This window comes from Eptesicus fuscus, chromosome 20 (assembly GCF_027574615.1).
Source record: "Eptesicus fuscus isolate TK198812 chromosome 20, DD_ASM_mEF_20220401, whole genome shotgun sequence".
In the NCBI taxonomy this organism is placed as follows: Eukaryota; Metazoa; Chordata; class Mammalia; order Chiroptera; family Vespertilionidae; genus Eptesicus; species Eptesicus fuscus.
In genome coordinates, this window is record NC_072492.1 from 12,434,422 (window position 1) to 12,456,840 (window position 22,419).

Below are 22,419 nucleotides of genomic sequence, written 5' to 3' on the forward strand. Positions count from 1 at the left end.
CCTGATACACCAAGGTTGCAGATTTGATCTCTGCTCAGGGCACATGCAAGAAGCAACCAATGGATGCATAAATAAGTGGAACAACAAGTCGATGTTTCTCTCTCCCTACCCCTCTCTCTAAAGTCAAAAAATAAACCACATGCTACGGAATAACTATTGTGTCAAAGAAGAAGGAAAAGAAAATGTCAAAATATATAGAGAGACAAATAAAAATGACAGTATGACATACCAACATTTTGGGAATGCAGCGTATTTTCTATCCTTGAGACTGTCCCATGAGCTCTTGAGGAGAATGTGTATTCTGTCCTTTGGGAATGAAAAGTTCTATAAATATTGATTAAGTCCATTTTGTCTAATTTCCGTATTGACTTTCCGTCTGGATGATCTGTCTATTGCTGACAATGGTGTATTCAGTCCTCTACTGTAATTGTATTTTTGCCCTTTTTCCCCTGTAGGACTGTTAGTAATTGCTTTATATATTTTGGTGCATATATGTTATATCTTCTTGATGTTATCCACTTTATCACTATAAAGTGCCCATCTTTGTCTCTTTTTACCTTTTTTATCTTGAAATCTATTTTGTCTGATACAAGTACTGCTATGCCCTTTTCTCTAGATGCCATTTGCTTCAAGTATCATCTTCCACCTTTTCCTTTTGAGCCTATGTTTGTCTTTGGAGCTTAGATGAATCCCCTGCAGGCAACATAGAGTTGAGTCTTTTTTTTTTTCTTTTAAAAAAATATATTTTATTAATTTTTTACAGAGAGGAAGGGAGAGGGATAGAGAGTTAGAAACATCAATGAGAGAGAAACATCAATCAGCTACCTCCTGCACACCCCCTATTGGGGATGTGCCGGCAACCAAGATACATGCCCTTGACCGTAATCGAACCTGGGACCCTTCAGTCCACAGGCTGATGCTCTATCCACTGAGCCAAACCGATTAGGGCTAGAGTTGAGTCTTGTTTATTAATTCATTCCACTACTCTGTGCTTTTGATTGGTGAGTTTAGTCCATTTACACTTAGGGTGATTATTGATATACTAGAGGCCCAGTGCATGATTGAATCATGCACATGTAGGGTCCCCTACACGCTTTCTCTCTTCGCGGTGGAGCTAGGTGCCTGTCTGCTCCGGCACCAGGCCTTTCAGAAGCCTCCGGCTCGGCAGAGGAGCAGACAGGCACCCAGCTCCCACGCTTTTGATGGTCCGCAGCGGCTGAGGGGGGCTACCCTGCTGTTGAGAGGTGCAGGGGGTGGGACTCCCGCCCCCTGCGCCTCTCAACGGCCGCTGAGGGGGGCTGCAGCGGACACCTGGCTACCCTGCCGTTGAGAGGCGCAGCCGGGTGTCCGAGGCAGGCCCCCTCAGCGGCCGAGGATCTGACCGTTGAGAGGCACAGGGGGCGGGACGCCTCTCAACAGCAGGGTAGCCCCCCTCAGTGGCAGCAGATCCGTGCCTCTCAATGGCCGGATAGGCCACCCCGAGTCCCGCCCCCCCAGCCTCCCACCACCCAATCGTGGGCATAGCGGAGTGATGGTAATTTACATGTTACTCTATTATTAGGTAGGATGGGGACTTACTACAGCCATTTTATCTCTCATTTTCTGATTGATCTGTATCTCCATTGTTTCTTTTCCCTTGTGATTCTGTTCACTATTTTGTTTTGGTGGTTTATTATTATGTTTTTTTCTGCTCACTTTTTCTTTTTTTGTTTCATGTTTTAGCTCTGGATTTTTGTTTTGTGGTTACTATTATGTTTGTGTAAAACGTCTCATGCATAAAATAGTCCTTTTTCTTCTACTTGCCTCTTATCTTCATTCACCTGTATCTGTTCAATCCTTTTTCTCCTCCCCTTTTATGATTTTGTTGTTACAAATTATCTCTCTTTATGTTGTGCATTTGTTACCAAATTGCAGTAATTGTAGTTATTTTTAATGTCTCCCTTCCCCCTTTAACCTTTATGCTATAATTAAGTATTTAACATCCTATTCTGAAGTAGTTTTGCAGTTTCCTGTTTCTGTCTGTCTATTGTTCATTTTACTCAAAGCTGTGTATACTTTTGTCTTTTTGTTTGTGGTAGAAGAGCTTCTTTTTTAAAAAAATATATTTTATTGATTTTTTACAGAGAGGAAGGGAGAGGGACAGAGAGCTAGAAACATTGATGAGAGAGAAACATCAATCAGCTGCCCCCTGCACACCCCCAACTGGGGATGCACCCGCAACCAAGGCACACGCCCCTGACCGGAATCGAACCCGGGACCCCTCAGTCCGCAGGCCAGTGCTCTATCCACTGAGCCAAACCGGTCTCGGCTAGAAGAGCTTCTTTCAACAATTCTTGTAATGTGGGTCTGGTGGTGGTAAATTCTCTCAGCTTTTGTTTGTCTAGGAAAGCCTTTATTTTTTTCTTCAGATCTAAAGGATAATTTTTATTTTGTTTTGTTAATCCTCACTGAAGGAAATTTTTTCCATTTATTTTTTAAAATATATTTTTATTGATTTCAGAGAGGAATGGAGAGAGAAAGAGAAAGAAAGAAAGAATGAGGACAATGCGGGGAGGTAAGGGTAGAGGGTGGGGTAAGAACCTGGTGGAGGAGACCTATGGGGGGAAAAAAGAGAAACAATTGTAATAATCTGAACAATAAAGATTTATTAAATTAAAGAGAGAGAGAGAGAGAGAGAGAGAGAGAGAGAGAGAATCATCAATGATGAGAATCATTGATTGGCTGCCTCCTGCATGCCCCCTGCTGGGGATTGAGGCTGCAACCTGAGCATATGGCCTTGACTGGAATTGAACCCAGGACTCTTCAATCTGCAGGCCGACGCTCTATCCACTGAGCCAAACCGCCTAGGGCCCATTGATTTTTTAGAGAGAATGGAAGGGAGGGGGAGAGAGAGAGAGAAACATCGATGTGAGAGAGACACATCAACTGGTTGCCTCCCGCATGGGGCCAGGGATTGAACCTGCAACCGAGGTACATGCCCTTGATGGAATCAACCCCATGACTCTTTAGTCCTTGGGCTGACAATCTGACCATTGAGCCAAACCAGCTAGGGCATAAAGGATGACTTTTGCTGGATATATTATCATTAGCTGATGGTTCTTCTCTTTCAATGTTATAAATAACTAGTGGCCCAGTGCACAAAATTTGGATTAAAAGGGGATTAATTAGAGGAAATATTTTAATATTGCTATTTGCCCTTTCTCTATAATAGAAGTGTCAGAGATGAAAGAAAATTAGTAAAATGTATATGAAAAGCTTCCTTCTGTCAGAATCTGGGGTGCACCACGGGACCCAGAGTCAAGTCCCCACCCACCAACGTGCACCTCAAAATCGCATAAGACCCAGACCTGGCCGGCCCCCCCCTCCATTAGGCTAGATCCAGACCCGGTGGGTCCCACCCTTGTCAAGCCCCACTGGGCAGGGGGTGCAGCCTCAAGTCCCCTGGCCCGGCACCAGGGCAGGGGCGCAGCCTGAGGTCCCCAGTCAAGCCCCACCCGGTGGGGGGCGCAGCCTCAGGTCCCCTATCAAGTTCCACAGGAAGGGGGGCACAGCCTCAGGTCCCCGTCAATCCCCGCTAGGGTGGGGGACACAGCCTGAGGTCCCCTGGCCGGGGGTGAGGGGAGCAGCCTGAGGTTCTCCGTCAAGCCGCACCGGGCGGAGGGCGTGGCCTCAGGTCCCCTGTCAAGCCCTGTCAGGCGGGGGGCGCAGCCTCAAGTCCCCTGGCCTGGTGCTGGGGTGGGGGGAGCAGCCTGAGGTCCCCTGGCCCAGCACCAGGGCGGGGGGTGCACCTTGAGGTCTCCTGTCAAACCCTGCCAGGCAGGGGACATGGCCTGAGGTCCCCTGGCCTGGCGCCAGGGTAGGGGGCATGGCCTGAGGTCCCCTGTCAAGCCCCACAGGGGCTGGGGGGCGTGCAGACTTAGGTCCCTGCTGATTGCTCTTTAAGGCTCGTTACGGGAACTCGGCCTCAGCTGTGGGTGCAGCCATCTTCTGTTATGGAAACCCCTGCCTCTACTGTGGGTGCCGCCTTATTTGTGGCAGAGTGATGGTCAATTTGCATATTCCCTCTTTATTATATAAGACTAGAGGCCCAGTGCATGATTGAATCATGCACGTGTAGGGTCCCCTACACGCTTTCGCTTTTGATCATGGGGAGCTGGGTGCCTGTCCGCTGGTGCACCAGGCGCCGGAGGCTTCTGAAAGGCCTGGTGCCTGAGTGGACAGGCACCCAGCTCCCACGCTTTCCTTTCGATCGCTGGTGCACCAGGCCTTTCAGAAGCCTGCTGCCTGAGCGGACAGGCACCCAGCTCCCCCGCTTTTGATGGTCCGCACGGCGGGACGTCAGCTCGCTGCCCCAGAGGCCCTTTCTGTGCCGCAGCACAGCCATGGCGCAGACGCTGAGCTTGTGCCACTGCAGGCGACGCAGCTCAGCGTCCCGCCCGCCCAATCAGCTACCTCGGCCACCCCGAGTCCCGCCCCCCCGCGCCTCCTGGCCAATCATGGGCATAGAGAAGGTACGGTCAATTTGCATATTTGTCTATTATTAGGTAGGATTCCTCCTACTCTCTCCTGTCTTGTAATGTTTCTACTTAAAAAATTGATGATAATCTAATAGGGTCTCCTTTGTAGGTTATAGTCTCCTCCGGTGGCCTCTATAATTCTTTGTTATTGATTTCTCATTTGTTAGCCTTTACTGAAATCATAAGAGTCTATTTGAGACGAACTGATGACATATGCCATGGAGCAAGAGCTCGAATACTCCTGAGAATAAGTTTTGCAGCTTCTTTTATGTATATTGAAATTAGGGAGGTGATCTAAGGAAGATTGGAGAGAGCAAGGTTGGGATTGGATTAATAGGGTAGTTAACAAGATTATGTGCTCTCTTCAGGGCTGGCTAAAAACCTTTCACTAGCCCGCTGGCAGACTGAAGAGTTGCAGGCTTGATCCCCGGCCCCAGTCGAGGCGCCTGTGGGAGGCAACAAATCGATGTTTCTCTCTCTCTGTCTCTCCCCCTCCATTCCACTCTCTCCAAAAATCAGTGGAAAAACATCCTCAGGTGAGGATTAACAAAAACAAAACAAAACAACCTTTCACTAAAGAAATGATAGGCCTAGAGCACAACTACCTACCATGACCTGCCCAGTTAGGAATTTACGATTAGATCAGCCTGTGGGTTACTTTCCATAGAACTTCCCTTGTCATCCACAGCCCCCCTTTTGATCATTAATCAGCCTAAAGGATGCATTGATGATAACCTTTGGAACAGATAGTATGGTCTCACAGCACTAGGAAGGCTCATTCCTCGGGAGTCAATATTGAAGTCTTTTGTTGACCATTGGAGATGGCAAAATACTGTAACCATGGGATCTATTTGAGGTCAAAATTTCCCCAAAAGGGAGGGGCAGGTAATTGGAAGGCAGTCTGGTCTATGACCTTCATTGCAATAAAGCACTCTGAACCATTTCTGTCTTATGAACTATCATGATCCAAGTTCTGCATTCTGTCTCATTTTTCTGTATCTGGCATCTAGTATTATTTTTTTATTGATTTCTTTAGAGGAAGGGAGAGGGATTGAGAGTTAGAAACATTGATGAGAGAATAGCATCCATCAGCTGCCTCCTGCACAACCCCCACTGGGGATCGAGCCTGCAACCAAGGTACATGCCCTTGACCAGAATCGAACTCGGGACCCTTCAGTCCGCAGGCCAATGCTCTATCCACTGAGCCATACTGGCAAGGCTAGTATTACATTTACATAAGCCAGGAAAAGAGTATTAACAGTTATCTTATACATGTTCAGTAATCATAAATAGCTGGACTATATAGAAGAATCCAAAGAACAAGTATAACTATTATTATGACTAACATCGTTAGCATATAGGTAAAAACAATCAACCAAAATGGATTCTGAATTCAATATCAACACATATATATACAAGCCTTTGGGTATTTTGGGATAGCTGTCTACCTCTGGTGTCAGTGGCTTCTCATCATCAAGGAGTCTTTATTTATTTTTATTTAAAATTTTTAAATTGATTTCAGAGAGGTAGGGAGAGGGAGAGAGAGAGAGAGATAGAAACATCAATGATGAGAGACACATTGATTGGTTGCCTCCTTCATGCGTCCTGACCAGGGTCAGGGATGCAGCCTGCAACCGAGGTACGTGCCCTTGACCAGAATCGAACCCAGGACCCTCCGGTATACAGGCTGACACTCTATCCACTGAGCCAAACTGGCTAGGGCTGTTATTTATTTTTAGAGAGAGAGGCAGGAAGAGAGACAGAGAGAGAAACATCGATTTATTGATTCATTTCAGTATTTATACATTCATTGGTTGATTCTTGTATGCTCTGACTAGAGATGGAACCTGCAACCTTGGCATATCGGGACGACGTTCTAATCAACTGAACTACCCGGCCAGGGCCTCAAGGAGTCTTTAATGGCCATAGACCAGGGTAGATATTCATTTGCAGTTAGGCACCTGATAAGGTCTCTTCAAACAAGGTTGGAGATTGTCTTTTATTTGATGTTCTTTCAAAAAAAAACAACAACAATATTTAAAGTCTTTATCTCCTTGGAGCTCACATTGAAAGAAAGCAGTTACTTACTTGGATTCTTTCAAACTGGCAATAGTGTAAAATGTCTCCTTTCAAAAATATCAACTCATAAGTGTCTTCATCTAAGTCCAGCTTAAATGCACTATGATACGTGGAAGGAATACAAAAATAAAAAATAAAACACAAAAAATGGGGAGCCAGGGAGAGGGAAGATCCAAACAGTCATCTTGGGTTTCCCATAGTCCTGACTATGTATTTAATCTACAACCATTGTTTACCATACAATATATACTAGAAGTTTTCCTGCAGATAGTCCATGATTATTTTAACCCTGAAAAACCTCAATGTTGAATGAAAACTAAGAAGCAATAAATTAGCATTATTTAGCTTGGACATTTTATAACCTCTAGAAAAACTTCATAGACATATAAGAAGTCAGTTATTAACATGGACTTATTTTTGTAATACCCAGGTATAATAAAGACATGTCTGTTTTACTTAAACCAATAAACTTAAGCTAGTTTTTATTTACTAAGGATTAATCTCAGATCACATGAACTTTTTAAAAAACATATTTTTTATTGATTTCAGAGAGGAAAGGAGAGGGAGAGAGAGATAGAAACATCAATGATGAGAGAGAATCACTGATGGGCTGCCTCCTGCCCCCACCCCCGCCCGCCACACACACACACACACACACACACACACACACACACATACACACACCAGGGACCAAGGCCGCAACCTGGGCATATGCCCTGACCAGGAATCAAGCCAGTGACCTCTTAGTTCCTGGGTCGATGCTCAACTGCTCAGCCACACTGGGCTGGGCAGATCACGTGAACTTTAAAAGCATTTGAGTTGGTTTCTATATTTCTGAGAATTTTAGAATACCCAATTCTTATAAGCATTTGCCTTTAAATTAATTTTAATAATACCATCCAGAGGTAGAAAATGATCTCACAAAATATCGCACACATGGCCGACTTAAACAACAGATATTTGTTCTGAATATTCTGGAGACGGGAAGTCCCAAGTCAGGGTGCATGCCATGGGCTCCTGGCGAGTGTCTCTTCCTGGCCTGCAGATGCCATCGTCTTCTATCCTCAAAGGGCAGAAGATTAATTTTTGACAGTTTGAATAAAATGTGACCTGGAGCCGAAACCAGTTTGGCTCAGTGGATAGAGCGTCGGTCTGCGGACTGAAAGGTCCCAGGTTCGATTCCGGTCAAGGGCATGTGCTTTGGTTGCGGGCACATCCCCAGTAGGGGGTGTGCAGGAGGCAGCTGATCGATGTTTCTCTCTCATCTAATCGATGTTTCTAGCTCTCTATCCCTCTCCCTTCCTCTCTGTAAAAAATCAATAAAATATATTTTAAAAAAAAAAACCTAAATGCTTAAAAAAAAAATGTGACCTGGAGTTCTGTTAGCATTGGTCTGTGAGCTTCCTCTATTCTAAAGTCCAGTTCTTTCCATAAGCTTGGGAAGTTCTCATCAAGTATTTCTTTCACTAAGCTCTGTGTTCCCATCTCCCTCTCTTCTCCTTTTGGTATACATATTATCCTTATGTTGCTCTTTCTAATTTAGTCAGAAAGTTCTCATAGAGTTCTTTCATTAAAAAAAAAAAACTAAAAAAAATCAACAACAACCTCTTAGTTCTCTTTCTTCTCCCTCTTGAGTCACTTACAGGTTGTTGTGTTTTTGTGTTTTACTTAGAAGTTTTCATCTTCATGTTCACTCTTCCCTCTGAGCTGCTCTATTTTCAGTGTTCTCTAGTGTATTCCTCTTCTCCCTTATTGAGTTCTTCAGCTCCACAATTCCTTTTCGGTTCTCTCTTATAGTTTCATTCTCTTTGGTAAAGATCACTGAACTGTCTTTCTGTGTACGTCACCGAGCTTCTTCATAACTGCGATCTTAAATTCTCTGTCATTTAAATCATCATCTTCCCTGATGTTGAGTTTGGTTTCTGGGGACTTTTTTTCTTTCTGTTACCTTCGTTGTTTATGGTCTTTAATGGTTTGCTTCTCTGCCTGCGCATGGAGGAAATGAACTTTTTTCTTGTTTAGATACCGTTTGCTCTCAACAATTCAGCAGGCTGATGGATAGATTACTTTCCTTTTGCTGTGGTGCTTAGGTCATCTCGGTTTTCTTTACCAGGCTCTGCCAGGGAGTGTGGGCAGGGGAGTAAATTAGCAGTCTTGCAGCTCCGTCCCCCTCCCGGTAAAGGCTGTCAGCCCTGGTCTGTTGTTTTAAGCTTCCCAGCCACCTCTGCCTGGCTCTGCCATGGGAAAGAAGAGAGATGGCCTTTTGCAAGTGAGAAACCATCTCTCCTCTTATGCTCCAGGCCATAAGAGAAGGAGATGCCGCACCCTGACATCTCCTCTGCTACCGCCCTGGCCCTGCGGGAGGCGCAGTGGATGCTGAACGGCATCGGTGCCCACTGTCCCGTCCTTCCCCCGTGCCACTTCCCCTATTTCCCCTGTTTCAACACACCCACCTTCTGATGTCCTGAATCTTCCAGGTGTGTGTGTTAAGCAAGGGATCCTTTATTGAGTTATAGTTGTATGACTTGTTGCAAGTTTAAGTGGAGCAACAATGGAGTCTTCTTAGTCATGATGCTGACATCAACCACTCTTATCTTCTAATGTAGAAGTAAAAGTTTTAAATAAAATGTGAGCAAACCAACCTAGAATTACACTGGAAAATATAATTCAGAATGGCCAAATAGGGTTCATCCCAAGCATTCAAAGATGCAAAACTGGAAAAAATTAAGGACATTGACATGTGAAGAAAATGAAACATAGGATCATTTCAGCAGGTGCACAAGCACATGAATCTCTTACCTATGACTGCAAAAATCCTTCAACTTATGAATCCTTGGAGAAGCAGAACTTGGCTCCTATTACAAACACTAGAAATAGCCCTAACCGGTTTGGCTCAGCGGATAGAGCGTCGGCCTTCGGACTCAAGGGTCCCAGGTTCAATTCTGGTCAAGGGCATGTACCTTGGTTTTGGGCACATCCCCAGTAGGGGGTGTGCAGGAGGCAGCTGATGGATGTTTCTCTCTCATCGATGTTTCTAACTCTCTATCCCTGTCCCTTCCTCTCTGTAAAAAATCAATAAAATATATATTTTAAAAGAAGTTGGAAATAGCAGATACTTGCTTTCACCGACCTATTGAGTCACAGGCACATGATCAATCAGGTCACCCCAGATGTTGACTCAGGAGTTAGTATCACAGAGGAGTAGCAGTGGCGCAGAATCCTCGCTCTCTCTCTGCAGCGGGAGGTTGTGAAAACACTGAGTCCTGGCTCGGCAGCTGGAGCAGTCAAGCTTCAATGACCTGGTCTTGCAGCAGGAGCAGTGCTTTGCTCACCGGACTGGTTCTGCAGCCTAGTCCTGGGCACAGTCCTGGCTACACAGTTCCAGGTTTGGTTGTCTAGCCCTCACTGACAAATCTGTAAAGTAGCCAATGTATTTTTAATAAATTCCTTTCCACCTAAATTAACCAGATCATCTTCTGCTGCTTACAACTATAAGCCCTGTTACTAATGCAGCAAAACCCAGCAGCCTCAGGGCCTTATCCCACATCGCAATCTCTCTATATACAACTTTCTACTCACTTCCTGCTGTTTGCTGTCTCCTTTTCTCCACATTTTCAAATACTTTTTGCGGCTGGCAAATATATAAATGGCAAGACTGCGGACTAACTGCATCTGGCTCGTGTGCACCCCTTGTCCAGTCACCAATGGCAAGTAGACAAGGGCAGGCTCAGGCCCTTTCTGGGGTACAGTAGGTAGGGCATGTTAATCATTAGGCAATGGTGGCTGAATCTCTGAAATAGGCACCTAACCTGATGTTGGCAAGTCCTAAAAGGTTTTCTAGATGAAGGAATTCTGGACTGGAACTTTCCATATAAGTAAGAGTTACGCAGAAGGAGATAAGAGATAAGAGAGCCCAGGCACAAGAAAGAAAATGGTCTAGTGTTAAGAGATGGGACTGGTGAGGTAGGCACAGGACTCTATAGGTCATGTGAGGGGTCTTAGACGTCCTCCTGTAAAGAGCCATTGATGAATAAGCAGTGAAGTATTTGAGCAAATCTGAAGTTCTGAAAGAGCTCCAGTGGAGAATGGGAGAAAGGGAAGTCAGAAAGCTAGGATACCAGAGGGAGGCTGTTGTGGTGAAGCAGTAGAGAGAAGATAGCACCCTGGACTAGGAATGGTGGCAGTAGGAAAAGAAAAAAAGTGGATTTGAGAGCGATTAGGAGGTAAAATCAATGGAACTTGGTGACAAGTTGGATGTGGGGATGAGGGAGGGGAGGAGTTAAGAATAACTATCTGGGATTTTGTTTGTATTGATTGAATGGCTAGACCAGCATTTTCTTTCTTTCTGTTGTTCTCTTTCCCCCTTTGGGCTTTTGTTTTATTTTGCCCTTTTTTTTTTTTTTTTTAATCCTTACCCAAGGATATTTTTCCATTGATTTTTTGAAAGAGTGGAAGAGAGAAATATCGATGTGAGAGAAACCCATTGATTGGTTGCCTCCTGCATGCACCCCCAACCAGGGCCTGGGCTGGGGGAGGAGCCTACAACTGAGGTATGTGCCCTTGACCAGAATCGAACCCGGGACCCTTCGGTCTGCAGGTCGACGCTATACACGGAGTCAGACTGGCTAGGGTTCATTTTGTCTTTGTTTTTGTTCTTTTCTTTTCTTTATTTTTAAAAAAAAAAAAACTTTAAAAATCAATATTATTTTGAGAGAGAGGGCGAGAGAGACACATTGATGTGAGAGTGAAACATTAATCAGCTGCCTCCTGCATGTCCCCCATTGGGGATCGAGCTCACAAGTCAGGCATGTGCTCTGACCAGGAATGAACTGGCAACCGTTCAGTGCAGGAGGTGACGTCCAACCAACTGAGCCACACCAGACAGGGCATCTTTCGTTCTTTTTTGTATCTATCTTAGACCAGCAATTTTCTTTTTATTTTTTAAAAATTTATTGTTTTTAGAGAGAGAGAGAGGAAGGGAGAGGGGGACATCAGTTTATTGTTCCATTTATGATGCATTCTTTGGTTGCTTTTGTATGTGCACAAAGTGGAACACAAATCCACAACCTTGGCATATCAGGATGACACTCTAACAAGCCAGGACCAGACCAGCAGTTTTTTAAAATATGTTTTTATTGATTTGAGAGAGAAGAAGGGAGAGGGGTAGATAGAAACATCAATGATAGAGAAACATTGATCAGCTGCCTCCTGCACACCTCCTACTGGGGATTAAGCCTGAAACCCAGGCATGTGCCCTGACTGGGAATCGAACCAGTGACCTCTTGGTTCATGGGTCGACACTCAACCACTGAGCAACACTGGCTGGGCCAGACCAGTGATTTTCAACCAGTATGCTGCGGCACACTAGTGTGCTGCAAGAATTTTTAAAACATGCAATACCTGGCTATTTAGTCAGGGCCCTGACCTCTTTTCCCTTAGACTGTCACATTTTTAAAAATGACAACAGCCCTACCTGGTTTGGCTCAGTAGTTAGAGCGTCAGCCCATGGACTGAAGGATCTCATGTTCAATTCCAGTGAAGCATGTACCTCGGTTGCAGGCTCAATCCCCAGCCCAGTCAGGGCACACGCAGGAGGCAACCAATAGATGTGAAAGAGACACATTGATGTTTCTCTCTCTCTGTCCCTTACCCTCCCTAACACTCTCTCTAAAATCAATGGGAAAATATCCTTGGGTGAGGATTAACAAAAAAAAACAAACAGAAAAATGACAACAGCCGAAACCGGTTTGGCTCAGTGGATAGAGCGTCGGCCTGCGGACTCAAGGGTCCCAGGTTCGATTCCGGTCAAGGGCATGTATCTTGGTTGCGGGCACATACCCAGTCGGGGGTGTGCAAGAGGCAGCTGATCGATGTTTCTCTCTCATCGATGTTTCTAACTCTCTATCCCTATCTCTTCCTCTCTGTAAAAAATCAATAAAATATATTTTTTTAAAAAAAGAAAAGAAAAATGACAACAGCCTGGCCGGTGTGGCTCAGTAATTGAGTGTCAACCCATGTCTCTCTGTCATCGATGTTTCTATCTCTCTCCTTTTCCCTTCCTCTCTCTAAAAGCAATAAAAATATATTAAAAATAAATAAAAATGATGTTACTTTGAAAAATCCTACCTAATAAAAGGGTAACATGCTAATTGACCGTACCTCCGCTATGCCCACAGCCAATCAGGGCGCTATGCAAATTAACCAAGATGGCAGCTCCCACACTCTGCCTCGCCCTCCATTGCTGAGCGGCTGAGGGACCCGGGCCGGCGGGAGGCGCTCAGATCGCTGCTGGCAGCGTGGGGCGGGCAGTGCCTGCCCCGCGCCGCCGCAGCCCAGGGCCAAGCCCTGACCCTGAAAGAAGGCGGAAGACGGTGGCCAGAGCCAAGGCCTGGGTCCCCTGGTGCCAGCGGAAAACTGGCGCAGGCAGCCAGGTGAATGAATGTCTTGCACAAATCTTTGTGCAAACGGGCTTCTAGTAAATAAATAAATAACAATAGCCAAAACAATAGCAGTCCAGTGTGAATGCCATCTTGAACCATAAATATATGTCATATAATAGAGTTGCATCTTGTTGATCATGTTGCATAACAAGGTTGCAATTGATTGGTTACGTTTTGGTACCAGAAATCCTTATATACAAATACAGTCACCTGGCTTTTTTTTTTTTTTTTAATTTTTTTTTTTTTTAATGGCACCTGACTTTTAAAAAAGTCACTTTGGAGCAAAAAGGGTAGGTAGTTACCATTATTTATTTTTTTTTATAAATCAGTCAAAGTTATACCTATTTTTTTGTCAGATCAGCAAAAAATGTATTTTTTGGTGTGCTGCAGAATTTTAGTAATTAGTTTGTGTGCCATGAAATGAAAACGGTTGAAAATTGCTAGTAGACAAATCAATGCATAATGGTACCATTCACCAGGCTGGACAACATGGGAGGATAAGCTTCTTGGAGAGACATGAAGAGCTCTGGTTTTTTTTTTTGTTGTTGTTTTTTTTAATATATTTTATTGATTTTTTATAGAGAGGAAGGGAGAGAGGATAGAGAGTCAGAAACATCGATGAGAGAGAAACATCCATCAGCTGCCTCCTGCACACTCCCCACTGGGTTTGTGCCTGCAACCAAGGTACATGCCCTTGACCAGAATCGAACCTGGGGCCCTTCAGTCCGAAGGCTGACGCTCTATCCACTGAGCCAAACCGGCCAGGGCGATGAGCTCTGTTTTGAACACATTGTTCTAGTGTCTTTGGGACACTCCAGAAATCCAAAAGGCAGTGGGATAAATGTGTTTGGGTCTCAAGAGAGAGGTCTGGGCTAGAGATAAAATTTTAAGTCGCTGGGGTACAAGTGGTAGTTGAATGCAAGGGAATGGACAAGGATAATCTCAGGTGTTTGTGTAGCATAAAAAAAAGAAGAAAAAAAGAGGCCCAAAGAACCAAAGTCTGGGGGCTGGTTAATTTTCATGAAGGACAGAGGAAGAAGAATCCACAAAGGAGATGGGGAAGGGCTAGCCGGAAAGGTAAGAGAAAACCAGGAAAATTAGTATTATGAGTCTCAAGGTGGGTGTGACTGTGAGTATGCAGGCTGCGGAAAATAAGTAAGATCATAATGGAGAAGTGTCCAGAGGTTGTAGAGGGGTTGGGGGCACTGGCAACTTTGGCGAGAATGCTGAACCAGTGGAGGGGTGGAGGTGAGGGTTAAAATTAGGCAATGCTAAGGATGTAGCTGTGAAGGGGAAGTGAGAGTGGCAGCTGGAGGGGTTTCTAAAAGCTGGATGAGGGTGGTGGTTAAAGAAGTCCACTCCCAATCTCCCTGATGTAGAAGGAAAGTGGGAGAGAGTAGAGCCAAAAGGAGGGCTTGGGGGAAAGCTGTGGAAGGGGGTGATAAGGGCCTGTGTCCGGGAGGGAGACTGTTCACTGGGTCACAGGAGTCCCTATCAGGTTGGCACTTCCTCCCATCCCCATTCCCTTCCTGCCCCTGCCCAGGCCCTCCCTCGAGCTGGAAGAAGGACCCAGTCACACCCTGGGAGAAGCTCTGTGCCTCCGGAGGTTTTTCTGCCTGCCCTTCTGCCTGCCCGTAAGCTGGGGTTTGGCCGGGAGGGGAGGGCGTCTGCGGGAAGGATGAGAGCCAAGGACCTGGAGATAGCAGTTAAGGCTTTGGGGGACAAGGGCGGGAGAGGGGAGCGGAGAGGTTGGGAGGTGTGGGAGCCAAGTTTCTGGAAAGGATCCTGGAGGCTTCAGCGAGGGCTAGGGCCTGGGGCCAGTGAGGTACCCACTCAAACTCCCCTTGCCCACAGGTCCTCATGCCTCTCCTCCTCTTGCTGCTCCTGCTACCGAGCCTTTCACACTCTGATCCCTCCTGTGAGGTCTCCACAGTGGCCAGCCAGGTGGAAGTGAACTGTGATAATCGGGGTCTGAAGGCAATGCCTTCAGATTTGCCACCAGGCACCACCATCCTCCGCCTGGGTGAGAACCCCCTGCACACCTTCTCCATGGCGTCCCTAGAGCCTCTGACTAGCCTTACTCAGCTGCATCTGGGTGACAGCCAACTGACCGAACTGCAGGCTGATGTGAAACTACCACTGCTGGAGACCCTGGAGATACCCCGCAACAAGTTGGCAAGCCTGCCCTCGCTAGGACAGACTCTGCCAGCACTCACTACCCTGGACGCCTCCTTCAACAAGCTGACCTCGTTGTCTCCGGGTGCCCTGGATGGCCTGAGCCACCTCCACGAGCTCTCCCTGCGTGGCAACAAGCTGAAGACTCTGCCACCCCGGCTCCTGGCGTCCACAGTCCAGCTGAGGAAGCTCAATCTGGCCGACAACGAGTTGCAGGAGCTGCCCCTTGAGCTCCTGGATGGGTTGGAGGAGCTTGACACCCTCTACCTCCAAGGAAACTGGCTGCGAACAATACCAGAGGGCTTCTTTGGAAACCGCCTTCTGCCTTTTGCTTTTCTCCACAGCAACCCCTGGTTCTGCGACTGCGACATCCTTTATTTCAGTCGCTGGCTGCGACACAACGCTGACAATGTCTACTTATGGAAGGAGGGTGTGGATAACAAAGCCATGACCCCCAATGTGAAGAGCGTGCAATGTGTCAATCCGCCCTCAGTACCCGTCTCTGCGTACTTCGGGAAGGACTGCGCGCCTCTCAAAGTTGGGGATGGCTCAGAGGACTATGATGAATATGACGAGGACCGTACGAGTGAGAAGGTGCCTACCAGAAGGGCTGTGGTCACCAGCACCAAAGCCCATACGACTCACTGGGGCCTACTCTACTCAGAATCTACTGCTTCTCCAGCCAGCCAAGTGCCCTACTTGCCTCCAACCCCCGAGTCCACTAAGAAACAGACCACATTTCCAACCACGTTAGAATCCATTACATTCTCCCACACTCCCAAATCCACGACTGAAACCACCACAGCCCCGACCACCCCAGAGCCCACCACAGCCCCGACCACCCCAGAGCCCACCACAGCCCCGACCACCCCAGAGCCCACCACAGCCCCAACCACCCCAGAGCCCACCATAGCCCCGACCACCCCAGAGCCCACCACAGCCCCAACCACCCCAGAGCCCACCATAGCCCCGACCACCCCAGAACCCACAACCCTGACCACCCCAGAGCCCACCACAGCCCCGACCACCCCCAAGCCCACCACAGCCCCGACCACCCCAGAACCCACAACCCAGACCACCCCAGAACCCACAACCCTGACCACCCCAGAACCCACAACCCTGACCACCCCAAAACCCATCACAACCCCGAGCACCCCAGAAACCACCATAGCCCTGACCACCCCAGAACCCACAACCCTGACCACCCCAGAGTCCACCACAATCCTGACCACCCCAGAACCCACCACAACCCGGGCCACCCCAGAACCCACAACCCTGACCACCCCAAAACCCATCACAACCCCAACCACCTCAGAACCCACCACACTCCATACCACCTCAGAACTGACCACATTAACCACCACAGAACCCACCTCCCTCCCTCCCTTAGAATCCACAACAAACATCTCTGACTTTGTTGACCTCGCCAAGGTCCGAGGATTGGCTCAAGGGAATGTGGGTAGCTCCAGAAATGACCCTTTTCTCAAGCCCGACTTTTGCTGTCTCCTTTCCCTGGGCTTCTACATCTTGGGTCTCCTCTGGCTCCTGTTTGCTTCTGTGGTCCTCATCCTGCTGCTGATCTGGCTCCGGCACATGAAAGCACAGGCCCTGGACTTTGGCCAGCCTGTTGCCCTGAACATAGCCAAGCACACCTCCCATCTGGAGCTGCAGAGGGGAAGGCAAGTGGCTGTGCCCCGGGCCTGGCTGCTTTTCCTCCAAGGATCACTCCCAACTTTCCGCTCCAGCCTCTTCCTGTGGATCCGGCCTAATGGCCGTGTAGGGCCTCTGGTGGCAGGACGGCGGCCCTCAGCCCTGAGTCTGGGTCGTGGTCAGGACCTGCTGGGTACAGTGGGCATTAGGTACTCTGGCCACAGCCTCTGAGGTTGGGTGATTTGGGGACTTTGAGAGGCTCTAATGGGCTTTCTTACTGGGATCTAGTGGGGGGTGGGGGCTAGTGAAAATCACAGGGTCAGGGGGAGGTCTTAATTACTTTTTTACCACAGGAACATAACCTCAACACCAGTAAGCCAGGAGAGGAAGTGGGGTGGTTCATAGAAAACAGCATTGGATGTAGGTGGGGTGTCAGACCACTAGGTTTTTACCACTTTGGGGAAGTTTTAGGAAAAAGCAAATAAAAAACAGAATAGAGTCTGGCTGGTGTGGCTTAGCGATTGAGCATCGTCCTATAAACCAAGCGGTCATGGTTCAATTCCTGGTCAGGGCACATGCCTGGGTTGTGGGCTCAATCCCCAGTGTGGGGCACGCAGGAGGCAGCCAATTGATGATTGATGTTTCTACCTCTCTATTCCTCTCTCTCTCTCTTAAAAAAAAAACAACAACAAACCAATAAAAGTATTTTTAAAAAAATAGAAGAGCGGCCGAAACCGGTTTGGCTCAGTGGATAGAGCGTCGGCCTGCAGACTCAAGGGTCCCAGGTTCGATTCCGGTCAAGGGGCATGTACCCTGGTTGCGGGCACATCCCCAGTAGGGGGTGTGCAAGAGGCAGCTGGTCGATGTTTCTAACTCTCTATCCCTCTCTCCTCCTCTCTGTAAAAAATCAATAAAATATGTTTAAAAAAAAAATAGAAGAGCGGCCCCCACATTTATCTGTGTATTGAAAATTTGAAGAGATTTATCAAAATGTGAACCCTGATTGTCTTGGGATGGTATAAATATGGTTTTCCTTTCCTCTGCTTGGCATTTTCTATCATCATATTATTTGTATAATAAAAAATAATTTCAAAAAGAAAACTTTGAAGTTCTTTTGGAGAGGGAGAGTGGCTGGGACACCTGTCCCTGGCATTCCCAGGGCTCCAACTCCCCCCACTCTAGTTGCATTACTCACCCCAAAAGATCTAGCCTTAGACTGCACTTCCCTGCTTGGGGTGCCTACTTGTCTCCTCCAGGGGTGACCACCCCCCAGGCCATCCCAAGCACCAGTTCCAGATCAAGAACCATACGTTTCCCTGGAGGTTAGTAACACCACTGAGGCCTGTCTGTGGCCCGCAGAACTAGGAGTGAAGGTGGGTGCTTGCTCTCACCTGCAGCCTCAGAAACGCAGCTTTCCTGTGCTGTCCAGGTGAGTGGGACAGAGGAAAGGTGTGGGTTTTCCTGAATAGTATTTCCTACTCTCAAGCTAGGATGCATGCTAATGGGACCCACTTGTCTCGTCTTGCCAGATTCTCCCATTCTCCTCACATTTGGTGGCCCCTCTCCTACCTTGCCTCCAGCCCAAATCAAGGCCTGGGGCCCAGAGAATAACACCCCTCTCCAGGTGGTGCTGGAAGAAGCTTCCTAATTTGAAAACCCAACTGAATGTCTCCTGCTCTGAACTCTTCCCTGGGTACAGGATAAACACTTGAGCATGACAATTAAGGACTTCTGTGCACCGATCCATCGAACACTTCAGCTTCATCTCACAAACACTTCACCACCTGTGTCCCGGCTACTGCACCTGCTCCCCAGCCTTTCCTGTCTTGTCAGCCAGAACGGCCCCGCCCCCTTTCCCCAGCCAGTCTGCTACTGTGCACAGGTCTCTCCTCACCCAGGCAGAGCCGGGTGCTCCTATTGCTCCACTCCCAGTTCCCCGAACTGCTCCTGTGCCATCTTCCCCTCTGGACTTGGAATTCCTTAGTATGACTTAGGCCTCAAGTGTCTCAAAGTGGCCACAAGGCCCAGGCCAGCATGTACATGGAGCAGGTAAAGACCGGCAGAGGTGGGAGGGCCCAGCACGATGCCAGGCTGCTGAGCCCCACTTCTATCAAGAGGCTCTGCCAAGAGGACAGCTCCCACCTGCTGCCTGCCTGTCCCCTGACCTGGCTCACAAGCCGTCAGACTTTACTGCCCAACCCTCCTTCCAGTTGACCTTCTCATACCCTTTTATGCCCCAAGAGGTTTGTGGGCTCCTAGAGGCCAGGGTCTGGGAGTCACGCAGACAAGGCAGCCACTCTCCCCAACCTAGTGCCCAGATCAAGTCTCTGGCTCCTCAAACTCCAGGCTTTGGGAGTCTGGCTCCTGTGCTCACTCCCCCAAGCCCTCCCTCAGAAATGCACCCCCACACACATGCAGGTCAGCCTTCTCTTCTCATACTCTTTATTCCCTCCCTCTTTAGGCCACAGAAGCAGTCACCAGATCCGAGGCTCTCCTGGGGATTATGTGAGCCGACTTGTGCTGACTTGTGCGTCTGTCGCATTCTTGGGCAAGTGGCTGGGAAGCAAGACACAGTGCCTGGGTTTTGGTTTCCCTCACCCAGGCAGCTGCCACAATGAGACTGATTGACATCGCGTTTTCATAAAACCAGCAGGTGCTTTTTCTTTAATAGTTTTTCTTAAAAACTCCAGTTTCTGTTCTCCAGGGGCATCGCTTCTTTGTCCAGTCTCCTCCCCCTCCAGCCCTCACAACTCTTCAAATTTGGGGGTAGTGTTATCCAGCCAATGATGATGTCCTCAGTGAAGTAGAGGAAATCCAATTTATTATGTCCTCTCACTGCAGACCCTCTGACCATCTTGACAGCTTCCGCTCTCTCTAGTCCCTCAGCTCTGCCTTGGTTTCCCTACTGAGAAGGGGAATCTTCTGCTGTCCTATGTGTCCTGAAACTAACACCCAAGAGAAGGCTGGAAATTCTCAGGGAGTTTCTCAGCTTCCTCCAAGGCACAGCCAGGGACAGAGAGGTCATGAGGATCAGGACAAGCAGGGTGAGCTGGAGCAGGGGTAGGGCAGACCAAACTCCTTTACGGCAGAGGAAGGAACCACACTGTGGAGGGAAAATAAATAGAGGGGCCCAGGGCAGCAGTCCAGGCCCCCCAGGGCACACTGACTGTAGGAGCAGCAGGCGAGTGGGAGCCCAGCACAGTGGCTCCAGGCCCCTCGCCTGCCTCAGCCACTGAGGAAAAGACGCTTGTAGGCCTTGTTCATCTGCTCCAAGAAGATGAAGGTGAGGACGGTGTGGGGGCCCAGGCGGGCATAGTACGGTGTAAAGCCCTTCCACAGGCTGAAGAAGCCCTCGTAGCGCACGACCTTCGCCAGCACATCCTAGACAGGCAGGTGGGCAGGACACTGGGGCTCGGACCTGGCCTCTGGGGCCCTGGCCCTCATACCCAGCTACCCTCACTGTTTTCCCAGGACATCCAATCCTCCAGCCCAAGCCCCCAGCCCTGTTTCCTCACCAGGCCGTTTTTGTATTCCGGCTTCCCGTCAATCATTCGCATGTTCTGGATCCTGAAGGAGAGAAGGCAGGGGCGTGAGAGACACAACGAGGGCCCTCCCTTCCTTCTCCAGGCCCAGGCCTGCAGACTCACCGGGTCTTGACAATGTCCACGGGCATGGAGGCAGCAGTAGTGACCAGGCCACTGATCATGCTGGCACAGAAGTGCAACAAGATGTTGTCAGAGAAGTAACCTGGGGGAGATGGAGCAGGGAGTGGCAGTCAGAGCCCTGCTCAGGCCAGGCTGGGAGCTAAGGGTCCAGCTCTAGGTCTCACCTGAGTCCAGTAAGAACTGCTTAGACTGGGAGTAAGAGGCGAGCTGGGCAGCATTGACGACGACCGCCCGAGCCATGGTGGGGATGCAGCCCTGGGTGGGGAGTGGGAGAGGATTCAGAAATGTCTGGGACCTGACCCCATCCCTCAGGTCTCCAGCCCCTTCACTCACCCTCCATAGTGTGGGGACCCCCTCCTCCCGAGCGATTCGAATCAGGGCATTAAACACATTTTTGTAGCCACGGCGTTGGTCAGCTGGGAGCCTGGTGGGAAGGCAGGGAGAGGCCAAGCTCAGGACAGACTATCCTGTCCCACAGGAACAAAGAAAGGGAGTCCAGAACAGATGAATGCTCTGCTTGAGATTGAAGATAAGTTAATCCTTAATTCTAGATTCCAAGGAATGGAGCTGGAGGCGGGCTCAGACCTGGAACTCACCGGCCATCGGCAGTCATGCGAATAAGAGCCACCTCAGCTGGTGTTCCCACAAAGGCACCAGTTGCACCTGCAGTCATGCCAATCAGGGCCTTCAGCAGAAAGCCAGGAGGTGTACCATCAGCCCCAGTCAGGCGTTCAAACAGCACAGTATAAATGCCAAGGCGAGTGGTGGTGTAAGTGGCCTGGCGCAGTAGGCCAGCTGACAACCTGGGGAGTGAAGGGGTCAGTGTATTAGGCCAAGGTCTGGAGCTGCCAACCCGTACCCTAATCCCCATCCTGTGGCCTCAATACCCGGTGTAAATGCCCCTCAGCCCTTCTGCCTTAAGGATACTGGTAAGGGCATGGAAGCTGGTTTTGTACTCCCGCGTTTTGGCTCCTTCCCCGCTCAGCTGCATCCGGTTCTTCACCAGGTCCAGGGGTTGTACAAAAACTGTAGCTCCCATCCTGGGGGAAGACAGGGGTAGAGTCAAGGTGTCCCAGATCTACCGATGCCTACTGGCACCTGGCAACAAGTCACAAGGGGCAGGGCCTGCCATACTATTGACTAAATGTTCAGGAGGTCGTTGGACATGTGTAAAAGACATAAGTCAATGCGTGTATCAAGAGTAATGGGTCTACACCGTCCAATGATCCAGCATGCAATGAAAGTGCTCCATAAACTCCAAGGGGGTCAAGCAGTGACGGGACTGCATGCAGTCCGACCCATTCAGGACCGGCAGGAGTCATGCAATGACCTGGAACTCCATAAACCCGGCAGAGCCAAGCAGCGGGTTGAGAAATTCAGGTGGCCGCCCAGCGGGAGCCTTGCAATGACCCCGCATGCAGCCTAGTAAGGGCCCTGCAATAGGTAAAAATATCCTGGTATCCCATCAAGGACCTCGAAGAAGGTCGGCGCTGACCCCGTGCCGGCTCAGTACACTGCAACAGACCCCAAGATGAACTGGGCCCGGTTCCTTGCACCCGTCCCTTCCTCCTCTTTACCATCCCTAGGGCCTGCGCTTACCCGGCCAGGCCCCCAAACAGGAACTTGACTGACTTAGGGGACGTACGGGGTTTCCCGTCCATCCCGCCGGCCCCGGGACTCGCCGTCGCCGCCATCGCTACTCGATGGCCCTGGACACCCGGTCCCGTGCACGCGCGGCCCCGCTCGCGCCCAAGGTGACACCACGCGCAACAGGGGCGAGGGCGCGCGCGCACAGGCCGGCAGCTCCGGGGTCCCGAACCACGGGGATGACGGCGCAGGCGCGCAGCGCAAAGGTGGCCGGGAGTAAGGCGGAGCTGAAGGAGGAGCTCAAAG

The 22,419-nt window shown here is 48.9% G+C and overlaps 2 protein-coding genes across 2 annotated transcripts; one reads left to right on the top strand and one right to left on the bottom strand.

Annotated features, from left to right (window-relative positions):
* The first annotated feature begins 14,584 nt into the window (after window positions 1-14,584).
* On the top strand, window positions 14,585-17,133 carry GP1BA (glycoprotein Ib platelet subunit alpha). Its single transcript, XM_054709496.1, has 2 exons — window positions 14,585-14,670; window positions 14,891-17,133. The coding sequence occupies exon 2, from the start codon at window positions 14,897-14,899 to the stop codon at window positions 17,090-17,092; it is 2,196 nt and encodes a 731-aa protein (XP_054565471.1). The 5' UTR covers window positions 14,585-14,670; window positions 14,891-14,896; the 3' UTR covers window positions 17,093-17,133.
* Window positions 17,134-19,286: 2,153 nt separating this feature from the next.
* On the bottom strand, window positions 19,287-22,396 carry SLC25A11 (solute carrier family 25 member 11). Its single transcript, XM_008156712.3, has 8 exons — window positions 22,126-22,396; window positions 21,414-21,566; window positions 21,123-21,329; window positions 20,860-20,950; window positions 20,691-20,781; window positions 20,509-20,608; window positions 20,377-20,428; window positions 19,287-20,242 (listed from the first exon to the last, which is right to left on the bottom strand). The coding sequence occupies exons 1-8, from the start codon at window positions 22,218-22,220 to the stop codon at window positions 20,087-20,089; spliced, it is 945 nt and encodes a 314-aa protein (XP_008154934.1). The 5' UTR covers window positions 22,221-22,396; the 3' UTR covers window positions 19,287-20,086.
* Window positions 22,397-22,419: the final 23 nt, after the last annotated feature.

Excerpts from the sequence above, each read along its gene's own strand:
- GP1BA (XM_054709496.1), top strand. The coding sequence starts at position 14,897 with ATGCCTCTCCTCCTCTTGCTGCTCCTGCTACCGAGCCTTTCACACTCT.
- SLC25A11 (XM_008156712.3), bottom strand. The coding sequence starts at position 22,220 with ATGGCGGCGACGGCGAGTCCCGGGGCCGGCGGGATGGACGGGAAACCC. Across the intron at positions 20,782-20,859 it reads GGGTCCCCACACTATGGAGG|GGCTGCATCCCCACCATGGC; the intron begins GTGAGTGAAGGG and ends CTCCCCACCCAG. Across the intron at positions 20,429-20,508 it reads GTGGACATTGTCAAGACCCG|GATCCAGAACATGCGAATGA; the intron begins GTGAGTCTGCAG and ends TCTCTCCTTCAG.